The sequence below is a fragment of the Felis catus genome, chromosome C2, assembly GCF_018350175.1.
Source record: "Felis catus isolate Fca126 chromosome C2, F.catus_Fca126_mat1.0, whole genome shotgun sequence".
NCBI lineage: Eukaryota > Metazoa > Chordata > Mammalia > Carnivora > Felidae > Felis > Felis catus.
Window position 1 is genome coordinate 132,178,460 of NC_058376.1, and position 21,107 is coordinate 132,199,566.

Consider the following 21,107-nt stretch of genomic DNA (forward strand, 5'->3'; position numbering starts at 1 on the left):
TGGAGGGAGAGGTTTTACACACAGTCCCGATGAGGAAGCTTTGTGCTGCTCTCACTTCTCTAAGCTCAGAAGCGGGAAAATAAATGGTGTCCAGAGAAAAAAAAATGAGTCCATCTTTCAGGAGAAACAGAAACTACCTTGGAAGCCAAGGAGGGACATTTTAGATACTCAGTAAAGTCCCATGCTAACTCAGTAAGAACACAGAAACAGGGTAAGAATGTGAAATACAGAAATAAAAGCATTTGCGCAAAGCTGTGCTTCCAACGGTTACTTATGATAGATTAGATTCGAAAACAATATAAATGTTCCACAACATGGAAGGAAGCGTTGATTAAATTATGGTAGGAACGCTTATTGAAATAGTATGCAACAATTACAAATTACGTTTATCAAAAGTTTATAAAGGAGAAAAAATGTGTTCTAACATTCTTTTCAAGTATATTAAATTTGCTGAAAGAATAATTTATCCCAAATACGGAGAAAGATAAAATGACAGTTCCTCATTTCTTTATATTGTACTAGAACATTTTTTAATAAGCCAATGGGATCCTTATTTGACTTTCTCGGGGAAAGTAATTGCATCACCAAGTTAGGAAAGTTCTGTAAACTTACTTTTTTTTCTTGGTTACTGGAACTATTCATTTCTTTCTTTACATTTTACATCCTGTATTCCCAAATATCTATAGCGTTACTTTTACTGTAAAATTTTTTTTAAATATAGTAGGCTGTATGAGAAAGGAGGCTTTAGACAAGGCACTCTCACAACTGGTCTAGATATAAAAAAGATTCTTTCTTAAAACATTTATCATTTTCTCACTTCAATAGTAGTTTTTTGCAGCCAGCGTAGCAAAGGAGTCATTTGGGCAGATGTTGGAATCATTGGGGAAAAGACTGTCGGGAAACAAGAAATTTACAATCTGAGTATCACTGCCAGATTACTTGATCATTACAAAGAGGGAAAAAGTGTGTTTACAATGGCTAAGTCTCGTGAACAGCATCTGAATCAAGTGACCAAATTAATGTACCAGTAATGAGACAGCCAGACATAGTTTCTCTCCTGGTGACTGAGAAGGCTACAGCCTTACTTAATCTCCTGAAAAAAAATATTTAAACTGAATCTTATCATGAGGAAACAATCAGACAAATCCTAACTGAGGGATGTTTGGCAAAATAACTGGTCAGGAATGCCCATGTCACGGAAACAAAGGACTAGACAACAGCTGTGACTGAGGGATACTACTGAGGCAAGACAACTAAATATACCACACAGTCCTTGATCAGCGCTCAGATCTTAGGCATCAGCATGTGTGTTGCACTGAGCCTTTACAGAAGCAGCCCGCACCCCAAGCAGCGAGAGGCCCCGCCAAGCTCCTTCCCTGGGGACCACACTCAGCATCTCAGCATCCAGCCGCCATAGCTTTGAACTCTGGGAGCATCCCTGCATCTCAATTTATTTGTTCATCCCTTAGCAAAATGTGTCCTAAGGTATCAGAGAAGCCTAGAAGAGGTTATTTTGGGGGGTCTTGGAACCCTCAAATATGTTTCCATATAAATTAATGGTAATTGTTTCTTCGCTGACTCCATTTCCGCTTCTGATTGGTTTCAGAGGAACTCTCTGCTTTCGCGCCGCCAAGGAAACTTGTACCGAGGAAAGATTGCCCCCTAGAGGTCTATCTTCTGATGGCACTTACCAACCTAGAATTTCAGCATTCCCAGCTATATAGGCTTGTATAATTTGTGAGAGTGACTTCTATTACCCAAGTCTATTCAAAGAATATTTAACACCCTTCTTTGAGCTCGGAATGGGAGTAGAAACCATGTGGAACACAAGTTCACTGTTACATGGCACCACCTCAGAGGGTTCCAATTTTTGTTTGCACACACAATTCAGGGATCTAACGTTCTAAGTTAACCCTCAGCTGAAGTCAGTGATGGAGACCTCTGAAAACTGAGAGCATGAGACTTTCCCCATGGCTGGGGTGCTGTGATGCACACAGTACTGGACAGTTTGTATAGAGGCCTGAGTTCTTTCCAGCTGTAAAACCATGAGCAAACCATGGAATCAAAGCTCAATTTATATGCCTTCCTTCCCATGACGCCCATTAACTCATGGGAACTTTGAAATGGTTTTTCTAAACTTCCCACCTTATAGATGAGGGAACTGGGACCCAGATGGGTTAAGGGTTGCTTCTCTTTGCTCAATTCTATAACTTATTGGCTATTCACAGGGCTCTCCAATCTCAACTCACCCAAGAGAACCCTCTCGATGGAGTTTGTCCAAAATAACTGTAATTCACAACAGGATGAGAAATTCTTGCAGCAAGGAGTTACAGTTTTCTCCCATAGCTACATAATAATGATCTTGTTACAAACTGGATTTTACACAGGACCTCGCCATCTACAAAATGGATGCAACCGAGTCACAATTCAGGGAAAAGAATCAACATCCTAAGGCTTTGTCAAAGGAGGCAAACTGGAGTTCAAAGGAAATAGAGGTTGCTTTACAGTTATAAACATTTTGCTGTGCAGACCTTGTTTCTGGAAATTTGGAATGACAAGATGTGAGGACTGAGGCACTTGGGGTAGTCATCTTTCAGTCATGCATTTTAATAACCAGGACATCAAAAAAATTCTAAAGATGGCTTCCAATCAGCAGCATTTGCAAAGTGAACAAGTCTTTTTCCTTTGGTGCTACCTTCTGTCATAACACTTCCAGTTTTCAAAACCAGACAAGGAGCTTATCTCTAAAACTGGCTACTACTCGATTCACATCAGTCAACAATGGCAGTGGTGGAAAGCAAGTCAACAGTGTAATGTCCTGACCGTCTTTTGAATCAAGGCATCATGATGACCTTGGAGAATTTTTAAACTGCAAAGATCTTAGGCATCACGGAGCCTGATGCTTTCACTTTCGAGGTGAAGAAACCAAGCACAAAAGACATAAAGTAACCTGTACTGCTAGTGTTGTGGGAAATGAGATTTTTTTCAAGATAAAAAGAAACCACAAGACAAGGATGCAAGAATATAAGGATATAACTGGGGATTAGCATTCGGAGCTCTTGTCTCCATGGGTAGTGGAGTCCCAGAGGTTTGCTCCCTAGTTTTCAGTGCTGATCCAACCAGAGTGCTCTAGCCTTCCTCACCAACTAGAATTTCCAACCGCCCCCCACACCTGCCCCAGCCCCACCTCCACCCCACCCCCCATGTACCAATATCACCAAGTCAACAGAGATGATCTTACCTGATGTCCACGCCTTCCTTTTTCTCCCTTAGGGCCTTGGATGAAACTATCTGCTCCAGGATCCCCCTGAGAAAAGAAAAGGTTGCTTACCTCAAATGGACAGAAAAGATAGGAAAAGAAATTACAGGAAGTATGATTTTTTAAAGGCATCAAAGTGTACCTTTTTAATTGTCTGATTTTGCTTAGAAATCCCAAATACCCAATGCAATTAAAGTTGCAAACTCTTTAAGAACCCAAATGTTCTATAAGATGGATCTCCTCACAAATCTCTTATTTGTTGCAATGCTAAGACAGGCTGAACAGATGCCTCATTAATGAATAATTAATTGCTCTCTGACTTTGTGTCTAAGCAAACTGTTTATAAGGCCCTGGATTAAAGCACTCACAGGATCTCCCCTTAACCCAGGCTCTCCACGCTTTCCAGGTGGTCCAGGTGGTCCCGTCAAGCCCTGAAATCACAGGGGGAAAAATGTGTCACATTAAAAGATCATCTATTGCCCAAAGGAAAGAGAACATTAAGAGGCAAAATGAGAATCACATTAAAAGAGCAATTTAGGGGCGCCTGGGTGGCGCAGTCGGTTAAGCGTCCGACTTCAGCCAGGTCACCATCTCGCGGTCCGTGAGTTCGAGCCCCGCGTCGGGCTCTGGGCTGATGGCTCAGAGCCTGGAGCCTGTTTCTGATTCTGTGTCTCCCTCTCTCTCTGCCCCTCCCCCGTTCATGCTCTGTCTCTCTCTGTCCCAAAAATAAATAAATGTCAAAAAAAAAAAATTTAAAAGAGCAATTTAGTACTTGAACTTTAAAGCATTTGCTGCCCAAGAGGTGAGGAGGAGATGAAGAAAAGAACATACTTTTACTGGAAATCTCTGATATATGTGGCCCTAGGTATGCATGACCTCACCCTAGGGATGTGAACCCTTACAACTCAGGAATTACATACTGCATGCAAGGAACCTAAGGCTCAGCAAAGTTGGACCCAGTTGTCCCTACCACCAAATTCCTAATCTTTTCACATCTCCCTGATACTCTTACACAGAAACACACATGAGAAGAAGGTGGTCTCTACCACAAACATGGGAAGCACTGGCACAGCAAGATCTCATGAAAAAGAGGCAAATGAGAGAAAAATGCTTCTGGAGCTCCTACTCTAGAAGGGGAACCAGTGAAGTGAAGCAATTTGCCATAAGACTATGACATGATAAACAAATGGTTGCTTCTCTTAAAATCTGTGGTTACTGGTACTCTCTCTGTATAGTAGTTCCTACAGAGCCACGGTGTCAGGGAGAGCCCCCACCCCAGGAAACTTCCTCAAATGGGGTTATGTGCCTGGTTCTAGAGGGTATATGCCACACTCTGAGGACAGTGGAGTGGGACCCATCTCTGAGATATGGTTCTCAGACACATAGGGAATGGAATGTTCTCTAGGCTCTAAAAACAGCCACCTCATAATGTTACTCCTCCTTACCTCTTTCCTGGCCTGATATAATGGTAAAAGGGAGTTAGTTAATTCTAAATTCCAACCCTACTGTTCAATTTACTAGCTAGGTGAATTTTTTTGACTTCTCTAAGATGCAATGTTCTCATTTGTGAAATAGATATACCCATTTTATCAAGCTGTTATAGAGATTAAATGGAATAATAAATTAAAATGCTGAATACAGAGGCTGGCATTTGGTTCTTATCATGATGTGCATGCCCAACTTCCAGTCCTTCCTTTTTCTGACCCAGAAAATCCCAAATCCCTCACCATGGCACTACATTGACTCCAACTTGCCCTTTCAGACTTTCTTCCCACTCTTTTTTTATAAGTTTATTTATTTTTGACAGAGAGAGAAATAGCAAGCATGAGCTAGGGAGGGGCAGAGAGAGAGGGAGACACAGAATACAAAGTAGGCTCCAGGCTCTGAGCTGTCAGCACAGAGCCTGATGCGGGGCTCAAACCCACGAGCCATGAGATCACAACCTGGGTCAAAGTCGGATGCTTAATGACTGAGCCACCCAGGTGCCCCTCTTCCCACTCTTCATACCTTTTATCTCACCCTCCACTCCTGTGTACTTGGAATCATTATTTGTCCAAACTCACACTGAGCTCCTCTAACTCTAAGCCTTTCCTTTTTCTTAGCCTGGAATCGTGTGTCTTAACAGGGTTGTGTGTCTCCCTCACAGAGATCTATGAAAAATGCCTTGATTTCCTGTACTCCCTGGAATGCCAGGGTCCTCTCCTGCCTTGGGCACCATTATCAATTACCACAGGACCTTAGTATGGAAGGCTGACCTCTTGCCCCCTTCCCTCCTCCTTTACCATCTGGTTGTTACTCATCTTTCAAATTTCATGCCATCCTCACTCCCTTGATGAAGCCTTCCTGAATACACAGTCTGGATCAGATCCCCGTCATTTATCTGTCCTTCACATCCTTATCTCAGCCATAACCTTACAGCTACTTTGTGATTATTTCATTAATATCTTTCATTCCTCACAGAGGCCAGTTTTGAGGTACAGAACCCATGCCTGTCTTGTTCCCCATTCTAAAATCATACCTGGATTACAATAGATAGATACTCAGCACATTTTTATTATTGTTCAGATGAAGAAATGCCGCTCTAGTTTAGATTCTTCTCCAAGTCACTATACTCCCATTGATTCTTTATTTACACCATTCTTACAACCTTTATCTTATCCTATCTTGGATTATAGTTCTTCCTGTACAAATCTTATCTCCTATACTGTGAATAAGCTCTTTGTTGGTCACAACCATGACTTATTTATCTTTGAACCCTTCTTTTTATCTAGCAAAACACTCTACAGGTAGGAAGACTTTGACAGGTGTTTGTAGAATTTAACTAAATTCAATGGAAGCTGAAGGCTCTCCAGTCTTGAAAGAAATGTGGTGTCCCCCACCTTCTCTAAAATCGAATCCACAAATTGCACATCATCGATTAAACCTCCCTCAATAAAGAAACATTTCATGTGACTCCCTGCTTTACTTATTGGGAAATCAATCCACACCTTGGGGTAAAAGTATTACTCTAATTGCATGAGGGGTCCCCAAAATAAAAAAAAAGAACAAAAGTAAATAAAATTTACCTCCCCCCCCCTTATCTAATCCAATCAATCGACAGAAGCTGACTATAACAGTTCTGAGATGGATCCTTCAGACTGGATTTCATAATCTCTTAGTAATGTCTGCAGTGGGCATAGGGATCTGCTTTCCCTTGCATAGAAATATAATTACCAGCACGAGGCAGTGAATAGTCCCTGTCAAGCAGATAGTGCGAATAATGTACATGAGAAGGATGTAGAGAAGGGAGAGAGCAAGCACTACAGGCTGACATGGTCAAGGAGGGTGTCCTGAGGAGGAAAGAGAGGAGCTGGAAATTGGAGAAAAACTGATATTCAAATAAGCCCTGAAGACGGAGGCAGGGAAAAACCACTCCAGGATGGGGTGCCTGGGACGAGCTAAGAAACAGGGGTGGGCATGCACAAGAAATCTTCAGGGTACAATGAGTAGTACAATCTGATTGGGAAGGACCCTTCTGGACTGAGAGTAATGAAGGTCGTGGCTGAGAGGCCTGGGGTGTGGGACTGGATCACTGGTGACAGGGAGTTTTGCAAAGCCCATGAGGTAGGACGCAGTGATTACTGTTCCAAAGGCTAAGTAACTGGATTTTTATCACTCATCTCACTAGCAGCACAGGAGGGTCTCAACTAAAGACTCCAAAAAGATAATATTTATTGCCCTTTAACTCCCGATCTAGAACTTAAACCATTAGAGGATTCTTTCCCAGAACTTAAACATAAACTATCAAGGTCAGTTTATGCAATAGAAATATGAGAGAAGAATAATTCTCACACTTTACCCGATTTCCTCTATTTCCTTTTTCTCCAGATGACCCCGGGGCTCCACGATTACCCTAGAAAAAGAAATATACAAAGAAGCTTTGTGTATCAGGTCACAGTGGGAACTTTTTCCATGTAGTTTCACATTCTAGCCAAGAGCAGAAAGGTTACCATTCTCCTTGTATGTGACAGACTAGATGCCCTGAAAAATCCTCCCTTTGAAAATCATATAAAATTCCATATAGCAAAGTTTAAAATATTTTATATACATTAATGAGCTGATAAAGAACAAGAGAAAGTCTTAGAGTTCAGAGTAAAGGGAAAGTAGAAATCCAGAGAAGTAATAGCCATTGGCCATCCTGAGGACTTCTAGTCACTCTGTGAGTTGAGGAAAAACCAAAATCTCATCATTTACTTTAAAGTGATCTCAGGAGGAAGTGCCCAAGTACGTGGCAGAAGCAAATAACCTCAATTCAGGCCTTAGAGACTTCTCACAGCTGAAGTTCAATCAAAAATGAGTTTAAATCAAAAGTCACCATACACGTGAGGGAGACACCATGGCGGCAAAGCCAGTAGAAACCACAGGCAACAAAATCAGACTTGCAATGACTATAGCTGTTGGAATTATCATATGCAGAATATAAAATAAGTATTTTTAATACATTTAAATAGGTAAAAAAAAGAATGAGTAAAATAACAAGCAACTGTTAAAAGAGAGAGAGAGAGAGAGAGAGAGAGAAAGAGAGAGAGACACCAAGCAGAACTGAGAAAGATAGAACTTCCTGAAGTGAAAATCAGAATAAATGAAATTAAAAATCCAATGGACAGGTTAAATGGTATATTAGACACAAGTGACATAAGGATTAATGAACTTGAAACTGAAGAAAGTGTTCAGAATGCAGCACAGGAAGACAAACAACACATGAAAGGGAGATTAAGAGATATCAGGACAAATTTCTTCCAAAAACAGGTAATAGAGAAAATGGGAAGGATAAAAACTTCAAAGTAAGAATCTGCTAAGGAGTTTCCAAAAACAACAGAAGACACAAATGCTCAGATTAAAAAACCTAACAAGTCCCAAGCAGTATAAATAAAAAGAAAGCCACACCTGGACACATCATATTGAAACTACAGAACACTAGAAAGAAGGGGGAAATTTTTTTTAATTCACATCCAAGCTACTTAACATATAGTATAATAATGATTTCAGGAATAGAATTTAGTGATTCAAAACTTGCATATGACATCCAGTGCTCATCCCAACAAGCGTCAATGGCCCAATGGCCCCTTGCCCATTTAGCCCATCTCCCCTCCCAACACCCCTCCAGCAACCCTCCGTTTGTTCTCTGTATTTAAGAGTCTCTTATACTCTGTCTCCCTTTCTGTTTTTATCTTATTTTTGCTTCCCCTAGAAGGGGAAATTTTTAAAGCAATATAATATTTTTTGTTAAGACTGCTGACAAAGGAACAATAATTAGTTTGACAAATAACTTCTTAAAAGCAATAATGAAAGACAGAAGACAACAGAAGCCAGAAGACTATGAAATGACATTTTCTAAGTGCCAAAAGAAAATCATTATTTCCCCAAGAACTATCTTACAAGAGAAATTGTAAAATAAAGAGATTTTTAGAGAAACAAAAACCAAAGTTTATGGGGCGCCTGGGTGGCGCAGTCGGTTGAGCGTCCGACTTCAGCCAGGTCACGATCTCGCGGTCCGGGAGTTCGAGCCCCGCGTCGGGCTCTGTGCTGATGGCTCAGAGCCTGGAGCCTGTTTCCGATTCTGTGTCTCCCTCTCTCTCTGCCCCTCCCCCGTTCATGCTCTGTCTCTCTCTGTCCCAAAAATAAATAAAACGTTGAAAAAAAAATTTTTTTTTAAAAAAACCAAAGTTTATAAACTTCATCAAAGGAAATTCCAAAAGTGGTACCTTAGGCAAAAGACACAGGATCTTTCATGATATTTTGAAGGCATCAGTGAAAGTAACAAATAAGGGTAAAGCTAGATGAGCAATGACTAAATAAAATAATAACAACAACTAATTGATAGACTTGAACAAAACTAAATGGAAACAAAATACTGAACAATAATATGTATTACAGAAGGAAGTTGATTAGAGCTAAGTTTCTAAGGTCCTTATATTCTGAGGATAAGGAAAAATAAGAGATTGACTTAAGACTTTGTTGAGTATGCATGCTAACGTTTCTAGGCTATATCGGGGAAAATATAAATAGAGAGTATAAATGCCAAACTAGTAGAGGGAGAAACATAGAATGAGAAACTTTCTATACCTGTTCCCCATCCAAGCCATCAGCGCCTTGGTCACCAGGATCTCCCTGTGGAGCAAAGGAAGATAAACTATTGAAGAAAAGAGGACCAGGGGTACATGACTACTGCTTTGATGTTGATATCCTTGCTAATATTTTTTTTTAGTCGGTAGAAGAGTCTAGACCTTCCGAAATGACATTTATATGCTGCATTCACATACTAAAAAACAATGATTATACACTGTTTTCCCTGACAGTTTTAAGTGCTAAAGGGGGGGGGGGGGGGGGAAGATTAAAAAAAAAAAAAGAAACTCAAAATTCAAATGGGTATAAAGACTTCTTTTTTCCACTTTTGCACTGGGAACAAGTAGTCACTCTTTCAAAAGACTGGATAAAACATTTCCCACTGGTTGTCTACATGTTAAAGATGGTCCGGGGCGCCTGGGTAGCTCAGTCATTAAGCATTTGACTTTGGCTCAGGTCATGATCTCACAGTTTGTGAGTTCAAGCCCCACATTGGGCTGTGTGCTGACATCCCAGAGCCTGGGGGCTGCTTCGGATTCTGGGTCTCCCTGTCTCTCTGCCCCTTCCCCCTTGTGCTCTGTCTCCCTCCCTCACTCAAAAACAAACATTTAAAAAATTTTAAAGATGGTCCTTTTGTCATTGACTTTTTTTATTTTAAAAAGACAGACAAATATGCCTGAATTAATTCACATAATGGAAACTTAGAAGAGCCCAGATTAAGGAGGAATTAAATGGGAGTGCATCCACGTGTATGCATTTGGGGAAACTTACAGTAAGAAAAGTCCTTAAGAACTGAAAAATTGATGCTAACTGGATAAGACTAAACACTGGCCGTGGTGTGGTGACATCTCCTCAAATATTCCATCACTTCCATCTCGTGGGCCCTTCGCTTTACTGACTGTCTCAGAATGACAGTTAACGTATTTATTACAAAGCATTTTTTGAAAAAAAAAAAAAAGTCCAGAGTTTTGCCAGCCAAATAAAATGCATATTATGCATGTGGAATAACTGATTCATTCCTACCAACCACATGAGGAAATCAAGTTTCAGGCACTTTGTTTTTAATATGAAAATTATTGTCAAATTGGTTTCCATACAACACCCAGTGCTCATCCCAACAGGTACCCTCCTCAATACCCATCACCCACCCTCCCCGCCCTCCCACCCCCCATCAGCCCTCAGTTTGTTCTCAGTTTTTAAGAGTCTTATGTTTTGGCTCCCTTTCTCTCTTTTTTTTTTCCTTCCCCTCCCCCATGGTCTTCTGTTAAGTTTCTCAGGATCCACATAAGAGTGAAAACATATGGTATCCGTCTTTCTCTGTATGACTTACTTCACTTAGCATAACACTCTCCAGTTCCATCCACATTGCTACAAAAGGCCATATTTCATTCTTTCTCACTGCCACGTAGTACTCCATTGTGTATATAAACCACAATTTCTTTATCCATTCATCGGTTGATGGACATTTAGGCTCTTTCCATAATTTGGCTATTGTTGAGAGTGCTGCTATAAACATTGGGGTACAAGTGCCCCTATGCATCAGTACTCCTGTATCCCTTGGGTAAATTCCAAGCAGTGCTATTGCTGGGTCATAGGGTAGGTCTATTTTTAATTTTCTGAGGAACTTCCACACTGTTTTCCAGAGTGGCTGCCCCAGTTTGCATTCCCACCAACAGTGCAAGAGGGTTCCCGTTTCTCCACATCCTCGCCAGCATCTACAGTCTCCTGATTTGTTCATTTTGGCCACTCTGACTGGTGTGAGGTGATATCTGAGTGTGGTTTTGATTTGTATTTCCCTGATGAGGAGCAACGTTGAGCACCTTTTCATGTCAGGCACTTTTTTTAAACCAAAAGACAGCTGAGTTAGTGCATGAAAATAAGCACACCAAACTCCCATACTAAAATTATGCAATGTATCTGCCACAAGCCACATGGGTGAATCTGTGGTACCAGGAGATAGGAGTAAAGTTCTGTCAGCCCTTGTCTGTCTTGTCCCTCACTTTGTAACCACTCTCAACGATAATGTGGGGAACAGAATGGGTGCCCACAAAAACATTTCTTGAGTGCACGAATGAGCAAATGGATACTTTGCTTCTGAATCTGAATGTAAGGTCATCCCCTTACTGTGCAGCTCCTTTCCTACCAACCCCGTCCTGGCGTCCATCTCCCAGTTGACGCTCAGCTTGACCAGACTCCTCCCTGCCACACCTTGAATTCAGGACCAACTCTCCCAGAGCATCATATGATGAATATGGCGGCCCAATTGTTATAGAGTTAGCAGGGGAGGAAAATTATATATGTCCCTGCCTTAAATATGAAATACATACCTGACAAATAGCCATTTATTGGCATAGCAGTTTGGCTGTTAATATCATCTGGCATATCCCCTTGTCAGAAAGTTTGGAGGCTCACCTCACTCAAGCAAAGGAAAAGCAAGTGACCTGTTACTGTTTCCCACAGAAATTGCTCTCCCATTTAAGAAGGGTAAGGAAGGTCGCCTACCTTCTCTCCTGAAAATCCTCTTGCTCCCTAAAGTTAGGGGGAAAAAAATGAAAAGAATTGAGTTTGAATAAGATTTTTCTCTCTTAGGACACCATATATTCCCCAAATCCAAGAAAAGGCAATTAATTAGTAGATCAAAATGGAGATTTCGTCTCCAGCAACTACAATGCACATCATAGCACCTTGATCACTACTGCTCCCCTTTGAGTGTGACTTTGATAAAAATCACATTGGTAACTCCTCACATAGCAGGGGTGAGCAGGAAATGACAGCGACCTGCCGCTTATTAATAGAAGAATTGTATTTTTTTCAAACAAAAGTGAGAGTACACCGGCTAACAAGCGTGAGAAGGCTTCCAGGAACAACCGCACAAATGAACTGAAAGAGTAACTTGTTAAAAGTGTACAGAATACGGTAACTTTGGTCAGAAAAATTCTCCATAGGACTCTGAGTTGTAGAGAAAATTTTCTGGCCCTCTTCAAGGAGATTCTCTAATCCTGGAAGGTGAAGAGACACTGACGACACCACTGAAAAGGGAGCCCCACCCATTATTGCTTTAGGCTTTAAAATTTCAGTATTCTCAAACCCCCTTCCAACCACCAGCACTATGTCTTTTCCTGAGGGCTTTTTTCTGGCACTGGAGCCTGTCCACACAAAAGACAAGCCAGAAGTACTGGGGAATTAATATCCACTGGGACCAGCTTGCAACTAATGCCTGATAGGATTTGGTGCATATATATCCCAGCTCTCTCACCCCTTGGATGGGGTAACATTGAGGTGCAAGTTCAACACTGGCTCACACAGTTCCTTAGCAGGACGAGGCTCTATCTACCCACAGTGGTGATCTAATTGAAACCATACCCTTCTTAGGCCACCTCCTTTCCCTAAATTCTCTCCTGTCTTGATAGTATTTACTGAGATCCCCTCCCTATGAACTATTTGCACTTGACTCCTTTTCTCAGGCTCTACTTCTGGGAAACCCTACACTGGGAAGGAGCTAAAATGCTATGTTGAAGAATTAAGATTTTCCTCAAACTCAAGGGATAAAGCCTGGATAGGGAAAGAATTCCACAGCTTTAGGTCCACACTCACCTTAGGTCCTCTCATACCCGGGCATCCTTCCTCACCTTGGGGTCCAGGAAGACCTTGGGGGCCTCTTTCTCCCTGTGGAATAAAAATACACACAGAAAGAGTCAAGCAACTATCTCTATCATCACCCAACTGATTCGAATCAGCAATAGTGACCGTCAGAATGACTAAAATATGGTGCTGTCCTTCCAATTACTTCTACATCCTCAAAGACCTGATCAGATCACCTGCAAGGTAATCAGAATGTTTATCTGTCAACTGCCCATATTGACAACCCCAAATCATACAAATCAGCCTTATCTATATTTTTGACCAATTCATTCAAGCCACTTCGGAATTCAAACAAAACAGAAGGTGTGTCTGAACACTGCCTTCAGGCAGCTAAAATTGGATAAAGGTTTCCTTGTGAGCCCACAAAGAATAAACCACTATTTAACTCTTTCTCTTCTAGGTGAAATCCTGCCCATTCCTAAGGTATAGACCATACGTCACGTCCTCTTCTGAGACGATTTTTCTGTTACACTGTGTGTTATTACCTGTTTCTGTGTTTCCTGCTATATGGAGAGCTTCTAAGGAGACAAGGACTCACTTATTTATCTCTGGGTTTCCAGCCCTCAGGACGTCCATTCCAAATTTGAAGAATGACTGCCTAAATTATATTAGTGAACAAAAATCTTTTGATCTAGGTATTGGATAGGGAAGAGAATGATAAATAGCATGCCTTTTTGCCAAATTAATTAATTATAAATTAGAAAGTACTGTATGGCCCGTGAGCTTTCATCAAAAGAGTCTACAAATATAATCTCACTTTGATTTAAAAATGTTAGATAACTTCACCACATAAGCTGCCCAGGACAGTAAAAGAGAACATGGTAAAGTGAGAAACACTTTGGATCAAAAGTGAAAAGGTCCCAGGTTCAAGTCCTAGTTCTGCTTCTAATTTGCTTCGTGAGCTTGGATGAGCACATGACTCTATGAATTACAATTTTCTCCATTTACAAAATATGGATCTGGGTCATACTGATTCTGCCCATTCACAGGATTGTTGTATTGCATGCATGAGATACTGTATTGAAAGTACTTCACAAGTCATATAGATTAGACACATGAGGTGTTTTATAATTAGATAGCAAGAGATGATGAGAAAAGCAGAGGTCTTGGCATCAGACAGACATGGATTTGGGCACATCGGCAACCATCTCTGTCTGACCTTAAAAGTCACGCTGAGTTTTGAACTCTACATCCATAAAATAAAGGTATTAGCACTTATCTGGAGGGGGTTGTGAGAAAGACTAAACGTCATAATGTGTATAAAATGCCGAATGCAAAACCTAACGCACAGTAGATGCCAAGTCAATGTCTATTCTCCCCCTTCTTCCTAGCTATCCACATTGTTAGGTTCAATGTATGGTGTTTACGTTTCATCTGGACAATCTAATTTTAACATATCCACTTACAATATTGCACTATATAGTCTTATCAGTCATGAATAATCGGTTGTTGCCTTTATCAGAAAATAGTTACCTACAAAACAAATGTCCCTAACAAAGCAGGGACACAAAGGGAAAATTCTTAAAATTTATTCTTAACAAAACAAAATAAAACAAAACACGCTAAGGATAGCTATCATCAAAAACAAAAACAAAACAAAACAAAACACAAGTGTGGGAGAGGATGTGAAGAAACTGGAACCCTTATGCACCGTTAGTGGGGCTATAAGAGTGCAGCTGCCATGGAAAACATACGGTAGTCTCTCAAAAAAGCGAAAAACAGAATTACCGTATGATCTCCCAATTCCACTCCTGGGTATATACCCCCAAAGAATTGGAAGCTGTGTCTCAAAGAGATATTTGCACACCCATATTCATAGCAGCATTATTCACGACAGCCGTAAGGCGAAAGCAACCCAAGTGTCCATTAACAGATAAACAGAAAAACAAAACGTAGCATATCCATGCAATGGGATAGTACTCAGCCTTAGAAAGGAAGGAGATTCTGACAGGCTGCAACACGAATGAATCTTAAGGATATCATGCCAAACGAAATGAGCTAAAAATACAACTACTGTTTGCTCCCACTTTATAAGGACCTAGCGGGGCCAAATTCATACAGACAGAAAGTAGAATGGTGTTCGTCAGAGGCTAGCGGGGAGGGGCTCATGGGGACAGAGTTTCAGTTTTGCAAGATGAAAAGAGTTCTGGGGATGTACGGTGGTGATGGTTTGCACAACAGCATGACTGGACGTAATACCACCGACCTGTACACTTGAAAATGGTTAAGATGACAAGTGTCATGTATATTTTGCCACGACTAAACACTTACAAGGAAATTGTGAAGAAAAAGCAAAAAGCTGACTCTTATGACTTCTACTCACAGTTCCTAAAGTTTCAGTTGCCGTGCATACATGATCAGGTATGTGTTTGCCCAAAATTATTCCTCAGAGAAAGAGTATTCTTAAACTTGAATTTTCACAAAGTCTTCACAAAGATTCTCATATTTCAAAGTACTTTCTCCATTGCTTCACTTTGAACAGCATAGTAGTGACACCCAGTCAGTGTTAAGATATTTCTAGGATCCCTATGGATGTGACCTACCAGATCAGTTAAAAAAGAAAAACAAAGGAAGTAAAGAAATCTAACAGAGATTACTTATTCATCATATTTGAAAGTGAGACCTCGCAATTTCGGACGTTAGATGCCATGCAAACGAGATTTTTAAAAATCACTTTTCTGGGCGCCTGGGTGGCTTGGTCGGTTAAGCGTCCGACTTCGACTCGGGTCATGATCTCACGGTCCGTGAGTTCAAGCCCCGCGTCAGGCTCCGTGCTGGCCGCTCAGAGCCTGGAACCTGCTTCCGATTCTGTGTCTCCCTCTCTCTCTGCCCCTCCCCTATTCATGCTCTGTCTCTCTCTGTCTCAAAATTAAATAAATGTTAAAAAAAAATAAAAAAAAATCACTTTTCTAAGCAATAGAATTCATGATTACACTGTGGAGGCCATAAAGATATTCCCACAAGAAAAATGAGGCACTGGGCTTTTGAAGCTAAAACTGAAATTTGCAATGACAGCCTTTATAAACAGGCTTAAAAAGTGGTTTATCTTAAATAACTTAGATAGAAGTGAACACAACAGACTCTAGAAAACCAGATAAGACAGTCATAAAAGAGACTCTAGGAGTGCTGCAAAAACTGATATAGAAACTCCGTGGGAAGAATTTTTAATGATCTGAGAAAATATGAGAAAGAGAGAAAAAGCAGAATTTCTTACATCATTTTACATAGTGAAAGACTTCAAAGTATTTGTATAGCTAAATAAGTTAAATGTTTTAAGTAGACACTTGTCACCTATGTTCCTCAAAGTTCATATATTCTAATTGAGCAAAAGCATTTTTTCAGATGTTCTCATGAGAAAACAGGAATTGCCTTATAATGAGCATGTATGTCTAATGGTTTCGAAGATAAAATTTGGGCTTACTGTGTTTTTCATTCAGATACGAAGCTCCATCCTGCTTAAAAATCGATCCCTCATTTGTTCACAGTAGTTGTTTAAAGCTATCAACTATAGCCATGATTTCGTGGAAAGAATAACGTCATCAAAAGCTGTGCTGAAAGCTGTTCAAATGCTAGGCTGGCTCAAGTTATTTTATGAGAAATGAGAATAACAGTAATATCTTATAGATGAAATGAGGAAATGTATATAAAATGTTTAGCCACGCATCTGGCACATATGAAGTTCTCAACAAATGTTGGCTGGTTTTGTTGCTGCTGAAGTTACATAGCTGTTCTTGGGGACCCTAGATAATCTGACTAATTCGATATGTAAGGCTTTGGTATGTAACCAATGCATATTTAAACCACCACCTCATACTAGGTACATTTTGAAAATATATAGAATTTACGTACGAGTCTGGCAGATGGTATTTTCCAAAGATGACCACAACAAAATCTCAGGGCTCTTCTGGATATGACCTTGCCACTCCCCCATCAAGAGAAAGGATCTAATCCCCACCCACCCACCCCCATCCCCCTTGAATCTGGTCTGGGGTAAGGGACTTGCTTGTACCTAATAGAATGAGGCAGAAAAGTTACCTCTTGACTTCTGAGGCTCCCTCAGAAGGCTTGAGCTTCAGCCTTGATCTCCTGGAAGGCTCCCTCTCAGGATGGAACCTCCTTGGTGGGTGCTCCCTCTTAGAACCAGCCACCATACCTGTCCTTGGACCACCATGGTCCATCCTTCTGCCATCCCGGCCAAGCTCCAGAGCATTGGAGGGGAAGTCATCTCTGCAGGGGTCATCCAGCTGCCCAGTCAGCCCAGCTGAGACCTCAGGCACCTAGCAGAGAGCCATCCGCTCTTTCCTTTTCAGCTTCCCCACCCACAGAGTCCATGGATGTAATAAAATGATTGTTGTTTTACACCACTAGGTTTTTTTTGGGGGGGGGGTGTTGGGGAAAGAGGAGTAATAGATAAGTGGAACAACGAATCAACTATTTGTCATTACATACTTTCAATTTGAATCTACAAATTATAGCCCCATTTTGGAACCTGCCATCTGCAAAGAGCTGTCTTGGCCATTGAGCAGACCAGTGTGACCTGCTTTGGGGGGAAACAATATTAAAAGCCATTCAGAGGACAACATATTCTGTCACCTTCTCTCGTGAGAAATGCAGTAAAAAGAAAATGGCACCTACTAGAGCCATATATACCACACATGGCTACTGAGCACTTGCAATGTGTCTAGTCCAAACTGAGATGGGCTGTAGGTATAAGATACACACAGGATTTCAAAGACAGTATATTTTAAGAAGTAAGATCTCATTGGGGCGCCTGGATGGCTCAGTCGGTTAGACATCCGACTTTGGCTCAGGTCATGATCTCACGGTTCATGGGTTCAAGCCCCGCATCAAGCTCTGTGCTGACAGGTCAGATCCAGGAGCCTGCTTCCGATTCTGTGTCTCCCTCTCTCTCTGGCTCTCCCCCATTCATGCTCTGTCCCTCTGTCTCTCAAAAATAAATAAACATTAAAAAGTAAATCTCATCAATTTTTATATTAATTACCTGTTGAAATAATTATATTTTGGATAGACTGGATTAAATAAAATATATTATTAAAATTAACTTTAGTTATTTATTTTTATTGTCTTTAAAATAACTACTATGAAATTTTAAATGTATAAAATTATATATATCGCTCACACTATATTCTTAGCTCTGTACTAGAGTCTTTATAAACCATCTTTGTTTTAGGATGTTAACAGAGCAGAGAAGGGGGACAAAATTGCCTCTTACTCTACACAGACAAGGGCTTGTTTATATCTTATTTGTCTGAAATTGGTGTCAATGACACTAATCGGTTGGTCAGGCCCTAAATTATTGTCTTAAATTTAGCCAGACACATTGAGCCACAGGCCAAGCAAAAAAAATAAAATAACATTTGGGGTGCCTGGATGGTTCAGTCAATTGAGCACTGGACTCCTGATTTCGAGTCAGGTTATGATCCCAAGATAGTGGGATCGAGCCCTACATTGAGCTCCATGCTGAGCCTGCTTAAGATTCTCTCGCTCTGCCCTTCTCCCTTGCTCACGCTCTTTCTCTCTCTCTCTCTCTCTCTCTCTCAGATACATACATACATATATATTTTTCAAAACTAACACTTAAAGAACGTTTAAAACATCATAAAAATGGGGAAAAAAATATTTTCACCATACCTGAACAAAATTGCAAAAATCCACAGCCCACATTTCTGAATGTATTTCTAACATCTAAGACTAATTACTGAGGCAAATTAAAGAGAGAAAAGTCGAGCAGTTCTCCAACAAATATAATCAAAGAAATGAATCAGCTTATATAGGTCTCAGCAGCTGCATTTCTTTTCTTAATTTCTGTTGATTTTCCAAGTTCCAGCAGCCTAAATGTTTAGAACAATAAAACAATGTGAAACTCTAACTGGTCAATGAGAACACTAATGCTTGACTATCCCAGCAAGTTGAAACGTATGGTCCAAGGACACTTCAGGCCCCCAACACCCTTTGGGAGGGGGTGCTCAGAAAGTTAAAACTATTTTCCTAATTACACGAAGATGCTATTTTATTTTCTTACTCTTATTCTCTCCGAAGTGTACAGCAGAGTTTTTAAGAAACCACAAACCAAGTGATATCACAACAGACTGAACACAGATGCAGACATATGAATCCAGCTGTCTTCTAAGAAGCCAGACGTTGAAACCATGTGAAAACAATGCCACACCTCTCACGCACTTATTTCGTTTTGGAAAATGTAGTTATCCTTCACAAAGGAAGAAGTCACTTATATTAAGGGCTTGTTTTTCTTTGGGGGGAATAAAATAAATAAATAATTTAAAATTCTGGCAGTTTTGATTTCTAACATGGTAATGATCAATAGATAGAAACTACATCAACAAAAGTTCTTTGAGGTCCTTCGAGAGTTTCCTGGGACCGAAAGTTTGAGAACCAGTGGTGTATACAAATCAACCTTAAAATAGATACCTGTGGTAAAGGGGTTTTCCACAATTTGAAATTAACTGAAACCTATGGCATCCCAACATCCTTTTGATGTTTACACGGTGTAATAAAGACGGTCCCTACCACATTCCAGTCCCTTAGCTAACAATTCTCTCTATAGTATGCATTTTTCTCCACATCTAATCACGTGACAGCTAATTTTCCCGTGCCCAGGGATACAGGCAGGGTTATGTGCAAACTATTTGTGGGTAACTACAACTCTATCACCTTTTCGACCACTCAGGAGGCATCTGAGTGATCTTGTTACAAAATGGCCTTGATTCTCTTCATTATATTTTGTCAAACTACTTACCAACATTGCGATCTCATTGATACTAACAAATTGCCTGTAATTTAGCTCACAATTAACAACTACTACTATATACATACTCATCAGACACAGACCACATTTTAAGTTACCTCAAATTCAGATTAAAATGACCACACTTCATCACTAAACACCTGCTGGAGCCTGTCCCCCTAACATTTGTTATAACAAACGGTTATTTTCATGAAGATATTTTAAACCCATTTTAAATGGTATAGACGAAAAAAAAAACCTCATGACTCAAGTGCAGTTAAGTGTTTCTAATATTTGACCCATTTTACCATATGCCTTCCAAGAAAAAAAATCAGATTCAGTACTTACATGTCCCCCTTCCTCACCAGGATGACCGGGCAACCCGTCAGCACCCTTCTTTCCCTGAGAAAAAAAGAAATCAAAAGAAGTAACTTGGATTCTAAATTCTTCCCTCAAAGCCAAATGACATAAGAATTGTTACTAACAGATACCCTTGTCTCATGGAGTTGACATGATATCGGGAACCTACTAAACATTGAGTACAGTGTGTAAAGACATACAGAAACAAGTATTTCTGGCCTGTCTTGAATATCTGTTTTTCTTAATAGTTGGCACATCAACCTACTTTTATTTTTCTAAAATACTTTTTAAGCCATTTTATCATGAAAATCCAAGCCAAAGATAACTTTTAGCTAAATGTTTGAGGAACACTGTTACTCTTAAAGAGGCCTTTGACCTTGTTCTACAAAAAGTCAGTAAGCAAAGGTGTTACTGCCCTATTGCTTATGAGAAATGGTTATTTCTGTATGACTCAGATGTTTAGTCTCTTCCTCGCTCTCTTTTTAACTTCTTCTGAGATAACTAAACACATAAACTATTTCCTCTCAAGGAAGTTTGGCTTGCCATTTATAGCCAGATGTGCTTATTTGATTGAAAAATTGGGCAATAAGATATAGGAGCCGTATTCTCTTTGGGCTCAACAAAGACATGAATGTCGATGCAACCAACCAATCACTGACTTCTTAAGACAGAGCAGAGAAGTCAACTATTCAAAGCATTCCCATCTTTGGCCTGTGAGGCATAGTCCTTGAGATGCAAAACAAAACAAAACAAAAAAACATATGTCAAGAGGTTCCCAAGCTTGATTTCCTAATTCTCCAGTCTGATACCTAAGAACAACACAAGGAGGAAAAATCTAGTAGTAGGGAATAACTACAATTTTTCTTTAAAAGGAATCATATACTTTATACTCTTCTAAATCACGATTGACCTGCAAAGTCAGTAAGAGCTCATTCCAACAACCTCACAGAATATCTTACAAAGAGGGAATGCAAA

General features: G+C 40.3%; 1 protein-coding gene across 6 annotated transcripts in view; it reads right to left on the reverse strand.

Moving 5' to 3' along the window:
• LOC101096163 (collagen alpha-4(VI) chain-like) overlaps positions 1–21,107 on the reverse strand; it is a 147,715-nt gene that overhangs the window by 56,013 nt on the left and 70,595 nt on the right. For all 6 annotated transcript variants that reach the window (XM_045037628.1, XM_045037626.1, XM_045037625.1 and 3 more), the window contains 7 exons: positions 20,121–20,174; positions 12,959–13,030; positions 11,867–11,893; positions 9,365–9,409; positions 7,098–7,151; positions 3,628–3,690; positions 3,242–3,307 (listed from right to left, as the gene is read on the reverse strand). In XM_045037628.1, coding sequence (XP_044893563.1) covers positions 3,242–3,307; positions 3,628–3,690; positions 7,098–7,151; positions 9,365–9,409; positions 11,867–11,893; positions 12,959–13,030; positions 20,121–20,174 — 381 coding nt within the window. The remainder of the gene's footprint in view (positions 1–3,241; positions 3,308–3,627; positions 3,691–7,097; positions 7,152–9,364; positions 9,410–11,866; positions 11,894–12,958; positions 13,031–20,120; positions 20,175–21,107) is intronic.